The 21,861-nt window shown below is 34.2% G+C and overlaps 1 protein-coding gene across 1 annotated transcript in view; it reads right to left on the minus strand.

The window, feature by feature from the left end:
• Su(Tpl) (Suppressor of Triplolethal) overlaps nucleotides 1-21,861 on the minus strand; it is a 40,644-nt gene that overhangs the window by 12,990 nt on the left and 5,793 nt on the right. Inside the window, exon 2 of the mRNA XM_013314397.1 lies at nucleotides 18,124-18,171. Coding sequence (XP_013169851.1) covers nucleotides 18,124-18,171 — 48 coding nt within the window. The remainder of the gene's footprint in view (nucleotides 1-18,123; nucleotides 18,172-21,861) is intronic.

Below are 21,861 nucleotides of genomic sequence, written 5' to 3' on the forward strand. Positions count from 1 at the left end.
TGTCATCGCTTACTTTCGCTGGCCTCAAAACACGTTAACGGTGAGATGTTATTTTACGGTATTCTTTTATGGCGTCCTCCTCCCGTCGACATACGTTATTCTTCAAATCTTTACATATTAATAAAATTGAAATGTTGTATGTAAATTAAAAAAAAAACTTATTTCGTACACGTGATGCGTTGCCTGATAGTGACAAAACAATTCATTAATTTTTTTGTCTGTAAGTGTGTCGGACTGTCCGCCTGTCCGCGATCGTTTCGTTAATCTCCGGAACTGTAAGACATTGACGAGAAGGTAGCTGATGAACGCGGGCAAATACTTTTTTAATTCTGCGCTAATGAAGTCGCGGGCGATAGTGTTCAATAATTGGATTAATAGATGTTAAAGATACTTCACATTATCAAGACATTAGAACAGCGTTAGTAATATGGGAGTTGGTCTAATCGGGGAAAGATAGTGTGTTTAGATAAGGTGTGTATCGCAATCGCATTCGCAGTACGCCTACTTATGACGTATTCACACGCATGGCCCCGGGCCGTTGTAAGGTCGTGGCTGACGTGTGCCAGTACAATGCTAGCCAGTTAACCTATTAAAAAGTATCTCAAATCTCAATAGTGTAACAATATAACCTTTCTTATAACAATATTACTTGAATATGTCAACGTCAAATGTTATTCGACTATGTACTAAAAATTTACATTTTCGCTTATCTCAGATGATTTATAATTTACTACTGATTATTTATATTTATAATTACCAATTTATCGGTATTGATATCGGACTGTGGAAAATTGGTATATAAAGAGATTACATTAAAGAATATTTAACTAAAATATTCCGAAATGTCAAACGTCATTATAGATAAGAAATTTTTATTATCTTAGTACGTTCTACACCAATGGCCGTCATAGAAAAACACTGTCAAGACAGTATTCTAGTATTAAATTGTCTCTTTATGTTTAGTTTTTGCAAATTTATCGACTCGGTATAAATGCATGTGTGAATAATAATCGTGATTGTCCGATAGGACCCGCATCTTGACTGATGAACTCAAGGTGGTACATTATCTGTTATACGTCGTCGTATGCAATTATGGTAGTGACGAGGAAAAAACCCGCCAGTGGGCGAGCGAGGGGCAGGCGGGGGGCGCGCGCGCCGCGGCTTTCTCTGCGCGGCGGCCGGCCGCAGCGGCTGGTATAAAGAGCGCGTCGCGGCAGAATGCTTCGGCACTCGGTGAACAGCCGTCTTGCCCGCTATATTTGTACGCTCATGCTCTCATCCGTCGCCCATTTGTTAATTGTACAATCAAAAATTCTTTTTCAGGATTATCCGAAAACAGCAATGCTCGTAATTAGATCGTAAGCCAATTGTTGATGTCACAAGTGCAATGGAATCCATATAAATATTATGGCAAGGTCGTTTAGTTTCAACGCTTGTCTTCTTACGAAGGCCGTGTGTTTATTCGATCGCTACATCCGGAAAATATAAGGAAATCGCTACTTTGTTATTTTGTCTAGTTACGCGTTGAATATTTCTGTACAAATTGTCAGGATTTTGTTTGTTTTTGTAGTAGTCAATTGATAAGCGAGAGTAATTCGCGGGCCAGTACGCGTTTAAATATATTTAGTCGCTACCGTGGCACCAGCTAGCGCCGTGGATTTCATTATTCGGTTCGGAACGTCGATCGTCACAATCGCCGCGCCGTCGGTTACCTAATTTTACCTACACAAACGAAGTCGGCGAACGGTATACATATTGCTGTTGCAAAGTGAGAGGCCGCCGCGACCGGTTTCCTTCACCCGGTCGAGATAATAGTACACAGTCGCTAATTATACAAAAATGGCTCGTATTTCACTTATAAATAAGGATCGTACGGTGTGTTAATAAAGAACAATAAAATCTGTTGAGTAATTTCAAGAAATGTAATGATTTCGAGCGCGACAAACCCGGACACAGAACAGGCAGTCGAGCAGCCGGCTCGGCCAGTTAACGTGCTGTATTTCATTGACGTAACATTGCGGAGGTGGGCCGGAGCGCGAACGGTGTAACATCGACTTTAATCCATTGCAATAGAGGCGATACGCGATATACGTACGTCAGCAGTGAACGATGATAATAAATAGTTCACTACACAACACGAATCATAGCGGGAATTCCACGCAGTCGAGCTGTGATCGACAATAATAATTGCTTACCGCGACTCTTTTATCTAATATCAATATATTAGATACTTGTTTACTTAAAGTACTTTATGAGTAGGTTTGTTTGCACAAATAACTTGTTGATAGCATAAAAGAATTAAATTAATAGAGTAATGCGTTGTAGTATTTCGAAGTAGAGCAAATTGTTCAATTAGGCAACAATTTTAACATCAACTATAACAAGTTGTAGCAATGGTCGAGCGATTGTTACAAATTGTAAAAGAAAACGTAGCAAGGTCAGTTTGATTGCTTAGATTTTTTTAGGTCGCGAGCGCAACAAAAAAAAAGAAACTAGCCTCATTAAACTGAATATCTAAAGAGAATGATTCTAGTAAAAACTAGATATTTCTTTGTTTTGAGAAAGTGATAGTGGGTAAAGTTAAATGAATGTTATGCGATTGTTTAAAAACAATCTGATAAAGTGTACAATGCTGTTCAACTTTATTTCTGATTGTGAAAAAAACGTTTACATTAAAATGACTATACAGCGGGAGTGAATTTAGCAATTGTACCGTAAAAGAAATTGTTGCAACACAATCGACTTTATCGCCGGACACTTTCATCGCTCGTACGTCCGTACAGTCGGTCAGGTATTCGTGAGGTTTCTACCACTTATTTGCATATTCATCGTCGACTTTCTAATGGACGATGCGATTCGTTGTCGCAACCGTCAACATTGTGAGGTAACACAACGTTAATTAAACTCACCTGCGAATATTCGACACAGAGCAGTGAGATTTTCACAAGCGCTGTGGTTATTATTAGGCTACGACTCAATCGGAAATACTTCTACTGGAATAATTTTAGAATTGAAGATACACGTATGTATGTAGGTGTAAAATTACTGATTTATCGTAAATTTACGTTATATTTTCCAACCATAGAATACACGGTTAATGAACCTCAAGCTAATTGTTTTCAGTTCGTTCGTTGATTAGATTTGTGACATTCAATCGTTTGCACGTGCGTTGGACATGTTGGCTTCCGCTGATAACGATACTTGATAATCAACCTGTAGATTATTCGCGAAATTTAAAGAAGCATATCAATTAACAATCATACAAAACGAACATTATTATGCTAAAATTTCCTAAACTAATTGAACATATTTTAATATATTGAAAAATCTTTCGATCTATAACCATGGCAAACAAATTTAGTAGGCCACTCGGTGACTCGGCTTTTACATTTGAAACGTCAGTTCTAGAATCTATTCTAGTAAAGTTAAATAGTCTTAATTAAACATTACAAGTCGTATTGAAGCTAAATAAAGATGTTTAGTTAAAATTCGGTATACGTGAGTTAGGCCATGCTATTGGTTGTCTCCTTCACAGTCAGTGGGGCGGTCGACCTCCGATGGAGGGGGGCTGGAGGGGGAACCTCTCACCGGCGACGTGACGGCGGCCTCACGCGGCGAGGCTGCACAAAACTACGTACGTAACTAACCTCTCCAGCGATTATTACTCAACGCTCGATACGCCTTCCCTCTATACTTTCACCCCGGCTTAATGCCATTATTTTATTTTAACACACTTTATAAACAAAACAGCTAAATCCGGAATACGTCGCAACACATGTAAAGTAAGAAAAAATAACTAAGTCGATCTACCTTATATCAATGCCTAGCAAAAACTTCAATCATAATCTTTTGAATTATCGAACCCACAATTAGTTACCTTAGCAAGAAGGAAAGAAATAAAAAAACATTCGCTTACACATAATAAATAGCAAAAAATACAGATACAATTAAGCAAATAAAAACACACACACGATGTATTTGCATCATACCACACTTATTGCATATCATTTAATAAAATCAACCCCCTGTATATCAGGAACGTGCCACGTGCTTAATCAAAAAATATTAATGTTCCATTTAGCACAGCCTTTGTCGTTTCGTCAAGCGTGATTTAGGCATTTTAATAAGGTGTTTATATAACTAGATTAACAACTATATTTAATTAATTTCAATGTCACAACAAATCTATAAATTTTAACCCGGTTAATATCGGTTGCTTAACAACATTTGTACGTATTTGTAACCGGGTTAATTAAAACTCAGGTTGTGTTACAAAGTAACGTTAAATAACTAAAAATTGTTGACATTTAAATAATTCAAAACATTCAGTTTATTCCATTCTAACCCTTAACCCTAACAATCATATCTCTGCTATAAATACCAATAAATATAAAGAATCATACTATAAACAAATTAAATCAAAATTATAGCAAATTAAGAAGTAAACCAATTTAATGTAACAAAATTTAAGACGTAAAGCAATATTTAAATGCGAACACATTCTTCCTACAATTTCACTTGAAAATACGACACGAATCGACGAATTATTCATATCAACTTTATAAACAGAACTAAGGTTTTCTTTAGGGGTTAACAAATCTGTGCCAAGGCTGAGATCGAGAATCGATTAATCGGTAAAACATTACAAAGTACGGCTCATCGAATCGATTTAGTAACGCGCGATGCATGTCACATACGCGCTGTATCGACAAAGACAATTTTGTAGGTATTTAGATCAAGGTGCGTGGCCCGAGCAACAGCTGAGTAGTAGGCGGCAGCGCAGAATTTACGTTTTATATCTCACACATAGTGCCTTATAGTGCAGCGGTTTGTTATCATCTAATTACGTCACAAAAATTGGGTTCAATATTAAGCAGAGGACTATTTAAAATATTTTTTTCGACTTCTGTATAAAACGGCCAGCTCTATTTTTCAATGACGTTTATTTTTCCACATAAAAACGTAAAAAAGGCTGTCAACTCCATCAGCGGAATAAAAAAAATCTACTTATAAATAGTCTATACCAGGAGATAGTGAAAGAATGAATCAGTTCAATAGTTTCGGAGCCTATTAAATGCAAACAATCAAATCTTTCCTCTTCATATCACTATAGAATAAAAGCTACTCTAATCGCAAAATATATAGTGTCATATAATCTCAGTATTATTCCTAATACGTCGGTGTTTTCGTCTTGAGGAAACTATTCAAATCAAATAAACACCATGTTTTGTACAGTTTTACATATATTGATATTTAAAGTTCAACGGCCGAGTATAAACCAGGAACGAGTTGGATACCAACCGAGTGGGATTATACATTTAAATAAGTAGAAGTCAGTCCACTCTATGCGTAAGTCGGAGGCCTATGAACTATGACCTAGCTGTACACTGTCAAAAGCACTTATTTATAAATATAAAAAAAACATATAAATTATTATATAGAAATATATAACAGTGGTAGAGCCCGCTTTAAAATCTTTGCACGAATTGGCCCGGCTCGCCCGATGAAATATCACAACCACACAGAAGACAGGCATGAAGTGGAAGCAATTCCGCGTATCGTCTGATGAGTGGGCGTCCCGGAGGCCTAATTTACTCATCTTTTCCTCCCCACTCTTATAAGGAAAGGATGGGAAGTGGAAGTGGACTTTCTGGATGAGAGAATGCATGGAAAGAAGATATTTTCTTTCTGTGCATCCTCTCCTCCGTCGATTAAAGGCAAAGTATATGCAATTGCGTATGTCTATGGGCAACGGTCACTTCGTTATTTCACCGATTTCAGGTGGCCGCTCGCTCGTTTGCCACCTTATGATATAAAAAAATATATATAAATTATTAGACTAATACATATTACAATATACTATGAATCATTTAATGTAAACTAAAACGTGCAAAATTTTCTAGAGCAAAACTGTCTAGACATTTTTAATTCTTAATTAAATTTGATGACATCAAAACATTTTATGCATCAACGAGTTAATAACGCGTAATCAATTTGTGCGAGAATCATCGCAAAGTTTAATAGCTTTCAATAATAATTATGAATCGATACTACGTTGCTTACAATTATAAAAAAAAATATAAGGCCATGCTATAAAAAAATGTTTAAACAAACGTCAACCTTTTTATACGGTGACTTTTGACTAATCATGGCTATTGAAAACATTATTATAAGGCTTGCGAATTAACTAAAAAATGTATATATATATTTTTTGAGGTAAACATTTATAATTTTATTAGCACTGCCTTTGAAAACGTTTCGTTAAAGTATTTCCTTCATTAACTTTGCAACACGAACAATACGCCATAAAGATATTGTCATGTCAAAGCACTGAGCGAATTCAATAAACAATGATGATAAAATTTAGGGAACCGTATCGTTTATTACATCGCCTGTCGTTTTTTTTTTCTCAAAGAAAATGACAGCGATGATATTTATTGTACGTTTGATTCGGCAGTGGAAACTTATGGCTATGTTAATTTCATTCTTACATTCACGTACTAGCTGACGCCTGTGACTCCGTCTGCACGGAATTAATAAACTTAATAAGTAGACTATGTGTTCTTGCAGACTATGATCTGTATGTATGCCAAATTTCACCGAGATCCGTTCAGCTATTCTGGAGATACCTTCAAACATCCATCCATCCAAACATTCGCATTTATAATATTAGTAAGAAATTTTTTTTAAAAAATAATTTACCCGAGTCCAAGCATATTTATGCCAGATTTATAGTTTATAAAATTAATTCCTAGTTATATTCCTACGAAGCATTTTTGGAATAATACTTTGGATTTATATCATGCTTCGGTCATCGTGAGATGAGAGAAGATTCATAAAGAAAATGTATGAAGAATAATCTAGATCATATTGTATCAATAAACTATATTATTGCTTGATATTGTAACATGTTATTGGTCTGTTTTGATTTAAAAGTTACCTCACGACTTAATAATAACATACATGTATAGAGATAAATAATTACGCGCGGCACGAGTGACGTAGTATTTGTTATTCATAGGAGGTTCACATTTTCTGCAAATTAAAAACTATATTTTATAATTTTTGTAACATAAAATCTATTATATGAAGGTATCAAATTCGTTGGAGTAAGATTACTAAGAATATACAGGTTGATTCAACTTAAAATTTAGTAATTTTTTTTTAGTTTAGTTACACTCTGTACATATAACTAATTTAGTATATCATAAAAACATTACAATATTTTGTTTCTTGATTCTCTTTACATCGTTACCTTGGTATATTTACAAATGAACTGATAACTGAGGTATTACAAAACGAAAGCACGTAACTAAGCACGTTTACATATAAAAAATCTGTTATATTGTTTATTTCAAAACCTTTACAACAACGCAATACAAAATTGTATAGATATAAAATATGATAAATATTTCCAAAGTGACAAAAAAATGACAGTTTGCTTCTTAATATATGCAATAGTAACAACCTAATGCCACAAAGAAATTAATGAAAATTGTACAGTGCCATCCAAACTTATAAGGAGCTCGAACAAGAGACTAAACAGAATTTTAGGTATGGGCGATATTTAAAGGAATACAGCTGTAGAACAAACATGTTTTTTTTATTTTTTTTTCTCCTTCAGCATTGGTATCAATCTGCACTCACGGCTAACACCGAGCCTCCATAATGTTTGCATCTTGTAATACCCTGTCTTACAATGATATGTAGAATAACCTTTATTAAACAAACATCCTTCGATATGAAACGCTCACTTACGAAACTATATGTTTGGATGAAAAACCGTTACAACATAGCATCTACAAAAATAAATATTCAAAACAAACTTATCAAAATATTTTAAAACAATGATATATTTCTGGTTTTATTAGAAACTAGCTGTCGCCTGCGACTCCGTCCGCGTGGAAATATAAAAAAAACTTAATTCGTATATCCCACCCATCCATCCATCCACATCACATCCATCTAAACATTCGCATTCGAGGCATAAATTAGAAAAAAAATGAACAACTAGCATCCTATGTCCGTCTCCTGACTCTCAGCTCCTCACCAATTTTCAACCATTTCAGTAAAGCCATTCTTGAGTTATAAATAGTGTAACTAACACTACTTTCTTTTATATATACAGATTATTTAAGTTTTATATCTAAATAATTTTTACTTTCCAATATTACGCAACACTAATCAACGATAATTTTAACTTAAAGATACAAAAAGTAGTCAGTGAAAGTTAACATAAAATTATCGAATATTTTATCATATTTAGTAAACATTATGTATAAGAAAAGAAAATCCAATTTTTATTATTTCGTCTGTGTCCGCAAGTCCGCGGTTGTACCTAGTAATCTCCGAAACGGCTGACCCGATTATGACTTTAAAGGGAAAATAACTGATGCATGCGATCATATTGTACGCTACTTTTTTTCCTGCGCCGACGAAGTCGAGCGACTAAAATAAGGTTAAAATATATTTATCATAATCACACCTGTGACGCATAACATACGCTGTTTCAATAAACACCTAAACATGAGAAACAATGGCCAGATACTTGCCTTATAATGTTAACACGTTAGCTGCCATGTCGGACTATGTGTCCGACAAGCCATACTTCCATTCATATGTAAATAATAAGTATATGAGCAATGTAAATAAGATATTACTATATTTTTAGGTGTTTTCAAATGGTTTTGTACAAAATTAAACATATTTTTTTTCGTTTTTCGAAAAATCATTCTGGCAGTTAACGTGTTAAAATACGTATATTCGACATAATTTTTGTAAAACAAACTTTCCTCAAACATTAATTGAATTGATTTTACAATTTACTTTCATTTATCTCACAATTTCCAAAAGATTTTACGTAATACGAACCATTCCTGCCAAAGTAGTATAGTCGAAAAGTTTGTTTCAATTTGAAACAGCGCATATACTTTAAGCAAGTAATAAAATACAGGGTCGCCTTAATAACTATTCAATAGAAATCAAGATTTCGGCTCAGAGTATAAAGTTTAAACATTCACTTTGTCATCAGTTATAAAGTTTGACCTTTAGCTACTTGAGAAATACAATCAAGTTGCCAAACTTTTCATTATAAATTACACGGTCACAGATTTCGACATAACAATACTTAATCAAAATAGATAATTCGTATAATTCAGTTTATCTAATAATAATAACTATAGAGGGATTATTCAAAAGGTTGTATGAATTTACTTTAGTATAACTGGTGAGCGAAATCAAACACAAGTCAGTAGACGGTCTACAACTACTTATTTAGGAAATTACCATGACGAAATCTCAGGGTAACTCTATCTCATTACAGTTATATTGAGGGTTAATTGAAGCTATAAATTGATAAATCGATTAGCAAATACGCGTTGATAGCTAATTATCAAAATTATTTCCTTTTAACAGGTTTGGAGGTTAATAGACGAAGATTTACGAGATGTAAGCGAAATTAACAAGACGGCAACTATGTTTTTTAATAATTAATAATGTGTGTTTGTCGTCTATGCGTTCCTAAACCATTGGAATACTTATTTCGAGTTTGACACTGCAAAGCATACTGATTTCTGATAGATTATAAAAGTAATATTCAGCCTCAACCTATTGTAGTAGTGTGTAGGTAATTTATAATTAAAAAAGTATTTGAAATTGACAAAGAGCGTAAACTACATCTTATATATAAAATTCTCCTGTCACAATTTTCGTTCCCATACTCCTCCGAAACGGCTTGACCGATTCTCATGAAATTTTGTGAGCATATTGAGTAGGTCTGAGAATCGGCCAACATCTATTTTTAATCCCGCACGGACGGAGTCGCGAGGGACAGCTAGTATAATATATTTCTCTCCAACACTATGAAGACATGGAAAAGTAGTAAACGTATGGCCATATCATTCGCTTCATATGCCAATTGGTATCACATCAGGTGAATCGCGTTCTCGTTAGCCACCTTCTAAAAAAAACAGACAATTCTAGTCCTACTTAACTGCCTGCCTGAAGTTCAGAGTAATAGGTAGTCGCGGCAACTTTTACCGAAGTTGCGTAAGTCGCCGTCTACAATTTATAACTGGCCACATTGCAAAACTTTCGTAACATTACATAGTCTACCTTTCTCATACAATATTAATTCTAGATAGTTTTTTTTTCTGACATCAAGTCATTCTAAACGACGCAATGGACTCTAAGAAATCAAAACATAATTATTATTACACAACAGAAATTAATAAATCTTCATTCTTAATAAAAGCTTTTTTATGGATGGATGTATGTACATTTGTTACTTAACGGTCGGCAAAATGGATTTGAATGAAATATGGAATAGGGATACGTTACAGTCTAGAATAGAATATAAGCTACTTTACTTTTTAATTCTGCAAACGAAGTCGCAGACGACTGTTAGTACCTAAATATTAAAACAGATGACGAGCTAAATTCACGATTGATTGAATAGAAGCTGACTAGATAGGTGCGCTCCTATAGCACACTGCGTTCTGCTTAATCAATTTTAAGACAGACGACCTTAGATTCAAAGTCAGTCAACCTTAAAGGTTAGCAGCGTTCATAAAAACGCTTCGATCCTTTCGTTATTGTAGTCTTTTATTTAGTCCATTAACGAGTACCTAATATTTATTTGAACAGTTATAATTGCAAGAAAGTAACAAAAAATTAAAAGTATAAAAATTACGAAAGCGTTCTCTCTAGCTAAAGACAAATTTATGGAGCATTTTCAAAATCAAGACAATTTACAGGATAAAGTTGTAACTGCATCTCGTCTGCGAAAAGTAAATGACCGTTACTTTCTCCTATAAAATACGAAACAATTAAAATTTTGCAAAATTTAATAGAATAGAGCTATTAAATTGTATTTACTAATCAAGGAAAATCTAATTCAATATACGAGCCTAGATAAACAGCATACGTGTATCCGGAACCGGAAATAACCGCAATCCGCTAAAGTTTGTCTAAACAGTTTTAGCTTCAAGAGTTTGTATTACAATAATGTAGTTTGTATTTTTGGTGGGTCCGGCGGCGACTGCGTATTGAAGTGAAAGTGAGTAGCGCACGTACTATTGCCTCGCACTCCCAATAAGACGACGCGACGCGCCGTCCGCATACCTCGACAATTACCCACGAGGAAATCAGATCGACAACACCCAGTAACTACATCTATTTTTATTTTATTTTGACCACAATTGTATAAATATATCCATATATTTTGGCGACTATTAATTACGAACAGGTCACTACGCTGAACACATTTTTAGTTATAACGGGGCGCAGCAAGATGCGGGGAGAGGGCACTACACAGGGTGCTGATGAACTTAGGCCGCCAATATACTTGAAAAGAACTATACTATACTGATTTTAAAAGACAAATGATCACAGGCAGAGTCGTGGACGTTTATTTCCTTCCCTTCACTCAAATGTAGTTTGAAGCTTTGGATGAAAAAAAAATCGTTACTCGTTCGATAGTTTTTTTCTTTAAGAGACAATAATGGAGGATCTATTTTCCGTACTTAAAGTGACATGTATAAATCTTAACTTTACTTAAAATTAAGTTATTTTATTACTTTATAATTTTATTGTTAAGTAACACACATGAAATTAAAATTCATTATCAAAACCTTGGTTTTTGTTATTCTAATTAAGTAACTAAAAATTGTACTCTAGTCTCAGGTAAATTTGGTAAAAAATTATCTTCAAAATGACTTGGATTCGTTGATACATTTATCGTATTAAACGCGAATTATGAAGAGAATTTAAAAAAAAACATCATAAATAGGGCAATGGAAATGTAAATGACAAAATTTTTGTACTTGTTAACATAGTAATAGAAAAAAACAATACGGGCTAGTCGCTTCAAAGCTTGTCAACAGTAACGAGCAAAATAAGAAAGATACCTCTTTAAAAATCACTAATAAACTTATTGACATTACTAAAAAAAGTAATTCTTTATTGGGCAAAGGAGAAACATTTTTCACAAAATTTTGTGGGCTCCGGAACTAGTTGAAAATGGGTTTCAAGAGACAGCGCCTTCTCTTATATATTGCCTAAAATTATAGATAGTTTCTTAACATATTATGTGCATTGAAATGAAACTAATGTGTTAACACGTTCCATGCTACTGTGATATTAATATATTGAAATGAACTCATCGATAAATCTGTGGCATTGAACGTGTTAAATGAAAAGTTATATATGTTCAGATGAAATATATACCAAGTTATACACCTCGCTTGGTTTCTTCTTTGGAGGTGTTTTATAAATATGATTCTAACAAATCTTCAATATCTTATCAAACTTATTTAATCATCAATAATTTATTCGAATTGTAAATTTCCATACAATATGGCATGTCACTGTACAAACAATTAACACCACTGTCAAATTCTCATTAAATATTGTTTACTGCAATACTACAAAAAATCACATTTCCTTTATTTTCATATTTTAAGATATTAGACGTCATAAATTCATACCATAACCTCGCAAAAATATACGAGAAAAATCCTCAATTGAATCAACATCACTAAAACTTTAATATTCTTACTTATTTCTTACTAATATTATAAATGCGAAAGTTTGGATGGATGGATATTTGTCTGAAGGCTCAACATTGTGATAAAAATTGACACACATGTAGAACGTCTGGAAGAACACATAAGTTACTTAACAAGTTTTTTTTTAATTCGAGACAGAGTCGTGGGCGACAGCTAGTTTGCAATCTGTTAGTCAAACTATCGTGCGAGTAGAACATACCGTATCGGAATGCGAAAATACGTTCTTGATTAGCAACCTCGTGCAGTCGGATATTGTAGGACAACGCAAGTTGGTCTACTGGAGGTCGAACAATGGAGGTCTGTTCATAGTGAAATAAAAGGCTTGTAAAATCATTGACATGTTTTAAATTATGCCAATTTTTATACAACGTGATATCTCAATATATCAAGGGTAAATAATTCACTTAAACCAAAGATATTGTAATTCCACTCATTCTCTACTAAAAAAACAGAATTTTACTTTAGTTTGACGTGTTGCAGAGTCAATTCGTGGTAAATAGGTTTCTAATAGTTTCACAGTGACCAAACACAAGGCCATGAGTCCGGGGAATATGACAACTAGTAATGTACATTGCTATTAAGTAAATGATTTCCTTATTGATATTTTAAGCTGAAAACAATATATGATACGGTAACCACATCAACGGGAGTGTGGCGCGCAGTATGTGGACGTGTATACGACGAAATGAACTCTCTGTCTTTTGAATAAAACGATTTGTTGGGAATTAACCTGGAAGGTAGTGAAGCGTTAACAATATACGACGTAAAATCAAACCTTTTCCATTTCTTACACAAACATACATTGATAAAAGTATGCACGGTTTAAGTATAATACTAAAGTTAGATTTAATTTGGAAACTTCTGTTATAAATTAAACTTAATTACGTTCTGGTAAAATTTCAATTGCCTTAGCAATAAATATCTTCTTAACTAAATATGAACAATAACATAATGCGATGCAGAACAATATTTCCTATTTTCAAATCTTGTAATCATAGCTCAACTTTGTCTTATAAAACCTACAGAATTATACAACATACTAGCTGTCGCCCATGACTCTGTCCGCGCGGTAACAAAAAAAAACTTAATTAGTATCCTATGTGTTCTTCCAGACTATGTTCTACATGTTTACTTTCTGCGAGATCCATAGAACCTTTTAACCAATTTCCATCCATCTATACATTCGCATTTATAATATAAGTAAGAAGTAAGATAACACCAAATGTTATTTTTTTGTGCTTTTATAATACAATAGAATTAATTTATGCTGTCAAAAATAATTAAAATATCCAAATATGTGGTTTATAGCCATCAATATAGCGACCATTAGACACGGCATGAGCTCGGCCGACACAGCTGTAAACACCATTGTTTGATCACGTGGCCGTGCGCGAAATCGCTCGATAAAAGTTTAGAACAAGCAAACCTTTGTTCAACGCAAAACGTCACCAACTATCGTGAATATAAAAACCAAAGCATGTTCGTTTTTTTTTTCAATAAATGAAAAACATGAAGTGATAATAAAGAACAAAACGCTTACAACAATGGGGCTACACTACATTTTTTTTCTATAAATGCACGCGCAAACGGCTCATAGAACAATGAGATAGATTAACAAATCAAAATCGAACACATCGACCGACCATTCAATAGTTCGAGCTATCTCAGAAACTGCTCTTAACAATTTGTCTCTGATTCTGTATTAGCGAAAGATATCAGACAGTTTTATCAGGCATACTAATTGTATTGTATTTCCTTTTATTTTTAAGTAATAAACATAATTTTCTTGTATCTCATAATATTATAAAGCGGAAGTTTGTTTAAACACGCTAATCTCAGATACTATTGGTCCGATTTGAAAAAATCTTTTTTTTAGTCCATTTATAGAGGAAGGCTTTAGGATATATAGCATTACGCTGCGACCTATAGTTTTCTTTTAATTCCGCACGGACGGAGTCGCGGCGACAGCTAGTATATCATAATAAATCACTTCGTCAAAAACACGCCTACCTATGACGTAGATACTTCCTGTGTGTACAATTTTACAAACACGCATATAAAATATGGAAAGAGCATAGTAAACGCTAAAAATCATTGTTATTAAAAAAAAATACTGCTGTAAATTTGACGTTTTTGTTTTAATGTTTTACATCCTCGTAACTACGCTATAGGACCTTAAAGGGGTTAATGATTTACATAAAGCTATATTAAAATCCTTATGGTAACAAGCAGTCGTTAAAAGGTCCGTAAGAGCAAGTAATAAGTTGGTTCGTATACAATGCATCGAATCCTGTTCTCGCTTGCAGTAACGGACCCGAGCGATGGTGTAAATAAATAAAGCGACCCCGAGGACGTCGACCCGGACTGATCAAATTGTATTCAGCTTGCATTAGAGTAACTACGTTTTTATAATACGACGACTTCGAAAGTTCACTTATCACTGTATCACATTTATACATCCTACCGATCTAACTAATATTATAAATGCGAATGTTTGGATGGATGTTTGTTAGAAGGTATCTCCGGAACGGGTGCATGGTTCTAGCTGAAATTTGATATATATGTAGAACATAGCATGAAGAACACATAGGCTATTAATTACATTTTTTTAATGCGATGCGACGGGAGTCGCTTAGGACAGCTAGTTTCTATGGATGGATGTATGTTTAAAGATATCTTCGGAACGGCTCAACGGATATTGATGAAATTGGGCACAGATGTATACAGAGTTTATGAATAAATTTCACAGTCTAATTGTTAGCTGATGAGATGTCAATATGTCTACATTATTCGGAAGGGAAAATTCGCCGTAAGATAAAATGACGGGGTGAAAGCTCATCTTTAATATTGATCACGTAAGTGTGATAATATAATAAGGAAATAACGGTAAGAAATGACATCAACCGATCCCTACGCATAAGGTCGTAACTTGAATTTGATCAACATCGGTTTTATTTTTCCGAATTATGCAACTCCAATAATTGAGGATCTTATTCAAATGATTTTAAATGGAGTAAAGCCTTAATATAGGAACACATCTATTAATATTATAGCTTATCTGAAAAATGAAATTTTTTGGGTTACTGCTATATGCATCGGAACCTTTTAAATGCTATAGTGCAAGGGACAACGTCCTTCGCTGTCACACCTGGGAGGTGCAATAGTATTCTTGCCACCGGCTGGAACGGTGGCTATTTTTACACCGTCCACTTCTATCTTATTTACTATTCTTGTCCGCGACTCATTGAATTGTGGTTATTATGTGCAAGTTGGACATACGCCAGCCGACCGGGCCACGGCGCACCGATACCGAGATATTCCAAGAATTAAATTACGATATTGAAGCGTTTACAAGAAAATCCCTCAAGATTAGACTCGACGATCAGTAATTACAAAAAATATATATATCTTCTCGGATACTTTTAACAAAGACTTTGTCTCCTTTGAAGTATGTAGGAACCAAAGAAATTCAACATAATACGTGTTAATAGACGAGATATTACCGTAATACACGACTTGGTATCACTAGGTAACAAATCCTGGATTAGTTTTAAACGCGGCATGTTAAGTGACATGTGTTGGCAACATTGCTGACGATGATTACATTCAAATACAAGAAGTTTGGAAGATAAAGTTCAAAAAATAATTAAAGTCACTTTTGTTCGACACCGGCGAGGGGACGGGGGACAGGGGAGAGGGGTCAGTACGAGAAGACATCACGTCAAACCGGCACGGAGCGGAGTCGCGAGGTGGCTGTAAGCAAACCGGTCGAAGGCGCCGCCCGTCGGCCGAGGAGATTGCCGCGGATTATCGCCTTGTAAACAAAATTACATTCACTTGCCTTCATAAAACATACATGGAAATTTATATGCAAAAGGTGATTAAATAATCTCATTGTTCTTCCAAATATTTATGGCAAGTTTAAGAAAAAGTAAACGAAAATATAAAAAAGGAAAACTAGACCAGAAGTAACATTTGCAAAATGCAGTTTTATAGGATGTGAACATTAGTAACGGGCGCTAGCTTATGTAACCTAACTTTTTGAAATAGAGGGAAAAAAGTGTATAGTGAAACGTCGAGCGAAACGAAATCGGCTAAGTAGGTCATCAAATAATTTCGCAAGCGATCGAGTGCCGCGAAGTGGTACGTTCGAGCAAGTCAAGGCCCGCCCGAGAGCCTGCACCGCCTCGAGCCACGTACCTCAATGTTTTACAATACTAAACAACCACACTGACAGGAAGCTCACAGTAGCACTCATCATTAACACTACAAAGAACTATTCAACGTCATTTCCAAAATATGACAAGTCAATCTTGACAGCCCTGTTACTAGCTACTTTACCCCTATAGAAGAATAAACGAGAACGATTTTCTACCAGGACGAGTACTTTTCTGCATCTCTTAAGATACTTCATTTTCTCGCAATAATATGTATAAACAATAAAAAACTATCAGCATTTCATCAATACATAATCGACTTTAAACATATATACCCTAAATCTCAAATTAGACAATTGTAATTCATTCAAGTCTGCTCAGAAACGAATTGCAAAAGTCTTGAAGTTGACGATCATTGTGACGTATACATTTTCTAAATCGATTTCTAAATTGAATAGATCTTTGTGAATTGGGGCCGACGAGTCCCTTACTTTTTTTCTTTATTACTTGTTTCCATTGCACCATTGAATCGGACACTCTCTTGAATACCAAACAACCTATCATCGTTAGGCACAAAAACACATGTATGAAATTTTAAACGTCACTCGATTAAGTAATTAAATTTCTCAATACTATTACGTTAACATCTTTGAAGTGATAAAGTAACTGATTTGCGTAATCGAAACCTTTAAAAACACGTACGTGCATTACACAAAATGAAGTCATTTACGATTCTTTCTCTTCTTCCGTATAATATTTATGGACAATCACAAATCAATATGGCTTCCTACGGTTATTTTTACTATTAGAAGTTCTAAAAACAATATTAACTTGAGCACGAGGCCTTGCTACAAGGTTTTGTTGTGACTGATATTTGTAATACAGTCAGACCTGGATAAGGGAGAAACCTTTATAGGCGGAGTCATTGCCCGGTTACAACGGGCTTCTATAAACGTGACTGTCGGGTTAAAGGGAAGCCTTTTTAAAATAGAAAAATATCGAGGTTCCTTGGACTCTCGCTTATCCGGGTTCGACTGTATATACTGTCGAAATCTTTTAACTCAATAGGATTTATATACTCTTATGAAAACATTATTAAATTACATTACAACAGTTTTTCTACTGAAACTCACTGACATGTGGTTTGTGTTCGCATTTAGATTTTTATATCAAGTTTATAAGGAATAAGAAACACGTATCTTTTGTAAACATACAAAACGTTACTAAAAACAAAATCAGGATTTTCTCTAAACGCCGTCTTATTTATCATAAACACATAATTAATAATAATAATAAACCCAAAACTAGACAGAGATTAGTGCTCGGAACGTTTTCTATGTTAACGATAAATTGTTGACATATGTATATGAATTCTAAACGACATAATAAAAATAACTCACCCCTTCATTTCCGGGTAGGAACTGTATTTTAGGTTTTGCTAATTTGTCCTGAAAAGAAAAGAAAAACTTATTAGTCATATGAAATAAAATAAAACTTTCAATATATGTATATTAATTATAACGAGTTTGGAAAAATTCCTTTTTACTACGCAATATTTGGGTTTTACGTTAATATATCATTTAAACAATGTATTCGTTTATACATTGTAACCATTACATATTAAATAAGTCAAAATTCAAAGAGTATATTAAAAAATATTGCAAAAACAGGTACGAGTATATCATACGATTTGATAAGTAAAATTAACAGCGATAAAAAAAAAACGAAAACATTGTAACGATGACGAACTTATTCCTCAATCATTTGGTTGTTCGGTTATAATATGAATCATAACAATTATTTTCCTTGCGCAAACTCGCGTAAACGAAGGCAAAGGGGATTCACCAATGCAGAAGCAAATGCATCCACCATATTATAAAGTCTTTTTAAAGTGTTGAAATGTAACCGCTGTTTTTCTTGAAAATAATAGGTGTAATCGTTCTAATATTATAAATGCGAATGTTTCGATGGACGATTGAATGGATGGATATTTGTTTAAAGATATCTCCGGAACGACTCCACGGATTTTGATGAAATTTAGCACACATCTAGAACATAGTCTGGAAGAACACATAGGCTACTAATTGAGTTGTTTTAATACAGCGCGGACGGAGTCGCGGGCGATAGATAATTTACAATGTAACATTTATTACTACTAGGATAAAATAATACAGTTGGCACAACGGCGTCAGTATCTACCCTTAAATGGACATGTCTATTGTTACGCAATACAATAAAAGTTTCTCTGAACGCAAACTAATTTCTAAAACTACAGATACGATTGTAACAAATATTTTTGCATTAGTCTTAAGCAAACAAAGACCTTTAGGAGCTGACGAAATGAGTTTGAAACGGTGCATAACTAGTAATATAAAGTGCGGACAAGTCCTTAAATAAGTCAAGCCGACCGGTCGGTAGACTTGTCGGGTCTGAGTTGCTGCAAGTAGCATTGCACAACCGGCGATAGTCGGACGCGAGAAACATAACTAGGCTGGGCGTCGACGATGATGTAAACTTAAAAATTGCTTTACTTAGCTTACTTAACCAGCCTTTACAGTGTGAAATTTTAAAAACGCCTTGATATTAAAAGAGAGGGAACCCGGAACTAGCGAGCATTCACATCTCGAAGCTATAAATGCATCATTAATTCTAAATACGATCCAAATCAACCAAACAATATTACAATTTCTTTATTATTTTCGTATATAGTCTTTTATTCATTACAATCCTAATAAGTTTGGCCAGTAATCGGGAAGTAACCCAATGTCGTTTACAACCAGGATTATGTTCTCTTGACTCTTAAAGTCACAGCTTTTAAAGTTAGGTAAATTACCTAAGTAAATGATTGGTGTTATGCGAGGGCGTCCCCTATCGAGTGTTTCAGACCTTTGAACTTAGATTATTTGCTTATACTTTCAATGGATAAATGTTAATAACTATCAATTACAATTTACATCGAAACCTGTCCTAAAATCATAATGTCATTTAGATACGAAGCAAATGCCAAACCTGTTTATAAAGCAAGGTCAAATTGCAAGGATACAATTCAATGTTCTTTCAAAAAAAAATCACTGAACTCAAATTCAAAAATTGAAGCTACGTAAAAAGTGATATTGAAGTTTTTATTGAATTTTCTTACTAATACAAAAGCTAATGTTTGGATGTACGGATGAAAGGATGTTTGTTAGATCTCTAGAACAACTACATGAATCTCGCTGAAACTGTACATGTAGAACATAGTCTGGAAGAACACATATGCTACAAAGTTTTTTAAATCCCCCCGGAAGTCTCGGACGACAGATAGTTTTTTATACTTATATTTATTACCACTGTAATTTAGTCAATAAAATTCAAATTCAAGAAATAACCATTGGGTAACCAAAATTCAACTATATAGCAACTGAAAACTTGTCGAAGTTGCCAGTTTGAATGAATAGTAACTATCTCAAGATCTAATAATCCTTTGTAACTGTTTTTGTTTCTAAATTATATATTAATTCATACAACATTTTAAAGAAAACGCGATGGAAATTGCCGTTTTCTATCAACATTTTATGTCAAAGAGCACAAACAATTTACAAAGTCACGACAAGTTTATATATTTATTATAATGATAATTCTCTATGTAATATGAGCCAAACAATATAACTTTTAAAGTATGTTATTGGATTAACTTGGTCAGAGTTTGAAAACTTTTAGCAGATGTTATGAATGAAGTTTTGAACGTGAATCGAAATGCTGCCGCGATTCGTCTAACAAGTATGCGTGCCGGAGGCCGAATTTTAGTTACAAGGTATGGATGAGTGGAAGAGATGCCTAGAATCTGCAATTGCTAATGTCTATGGGTAGCGAACGCTTCGCTATATCGGCGAACTCAGGTGTCAAAAAATGAAGTTCACAAGACAAAGTTTGTTGTTAAACTCAATTGTTAGAATCTACAAACAACTATAATAATTCTGATATATAAACTATATCAGTGAGCGACGGGCCGCGTCCGCGAAATAATACCAGTACCACTCATCCTGATGAAGGGCCCCCGATGGCTCGAAACTAGTCGGTGCCGCCACCGGACGTATATACGTGAGTGTTTAGCCGTGTTTATATATCAGTTTAGTATAATGTCTCACGAGAGTTTGAATAATTTATAATAATTCTTTAGTTATTAGTGTTTTTTATTGAGAACTTAAACATTTTTCTCTGATAGCCCGCTTAGATCGACACAAAGTTTATAATTCAATAAATCTAAAATTAAATGTGACAAAACTCATAATATACAATCAGCTTATCTTATACGGAAATTATTACTTACTAAATAATGTGATAAAACAACACAAATTTGCGTAATACTAGATTTTATATGTTTATCTTCTCAATTGCTTGACATGGTAACTTTATTGGAGGCTCGTTTGTACGAAAAATAAAAAAAAAACATAAAATAAATTCAGTTTAAAAGAAACTACAACTAAAAACAATATAGTACTATCTTACTCTTACTAATATTATAAATGCGAATGTTTAGATAGATGGATGGATGGATGTTTGTTTAAGTGTATCTCCGGAACGCTTCAGCGGATCTTTATGAAATTTGGCACAGATGTAGAACATAGTCTGGAAGAACACATAGGCTACTTGTTAAGTTTTCTTTAAATCCTTGCGGACGGAGTCGCCAGCGACAGCTACTAGCATAATAAAATAGATAAAATCAAGAATAAACTTTCTAGGTCTCACATAACTAATGAAAAATGTACGGGAAAATCAAAATATTCAACTAAATTATAGAAAAATATGGATTCAACTAAATAATCTGTTTAATTCTCGATTAATCCGTCAAGCATTAAAGAACCATTCAGAAGCACAAATAAAAATTAAAGAAACGATAATGTTTCGAAGGAGCGACGTGCATCTGTTTGAAAGGGACCGGGGACAAGCCAGGTGTTGAATTGGGGGCCGAGGGTGCGACGACCTCGAACCCTATCATTGAGGCACAAATAATATCGGTCGTCTACGGACGAGTATTGTACGCGTATGTCAAGATAAAAGAAGATATAAAGAGATTTTCTTATATTATTCAATTACGACAAATATTACAAACATAAAGACTTTCGCGTTTAAACTCAACACTTATGGACAGAGGTAGC

The sequence above is a fragment of the Papilio xuthus genome, unplaced genomic scaffold (assembly GCF_000836235.2).
Source record: "Papilio xuthus unplaced genomic scaffold, Pxut_1.1 DF827461.1, whole genome shotgun sequence".
NCBI lineage: Eukaryota > Metazoa > Arthropoda > Insecta > Lepidoptera > Papilionidae > Papilio > Papilio xuthus.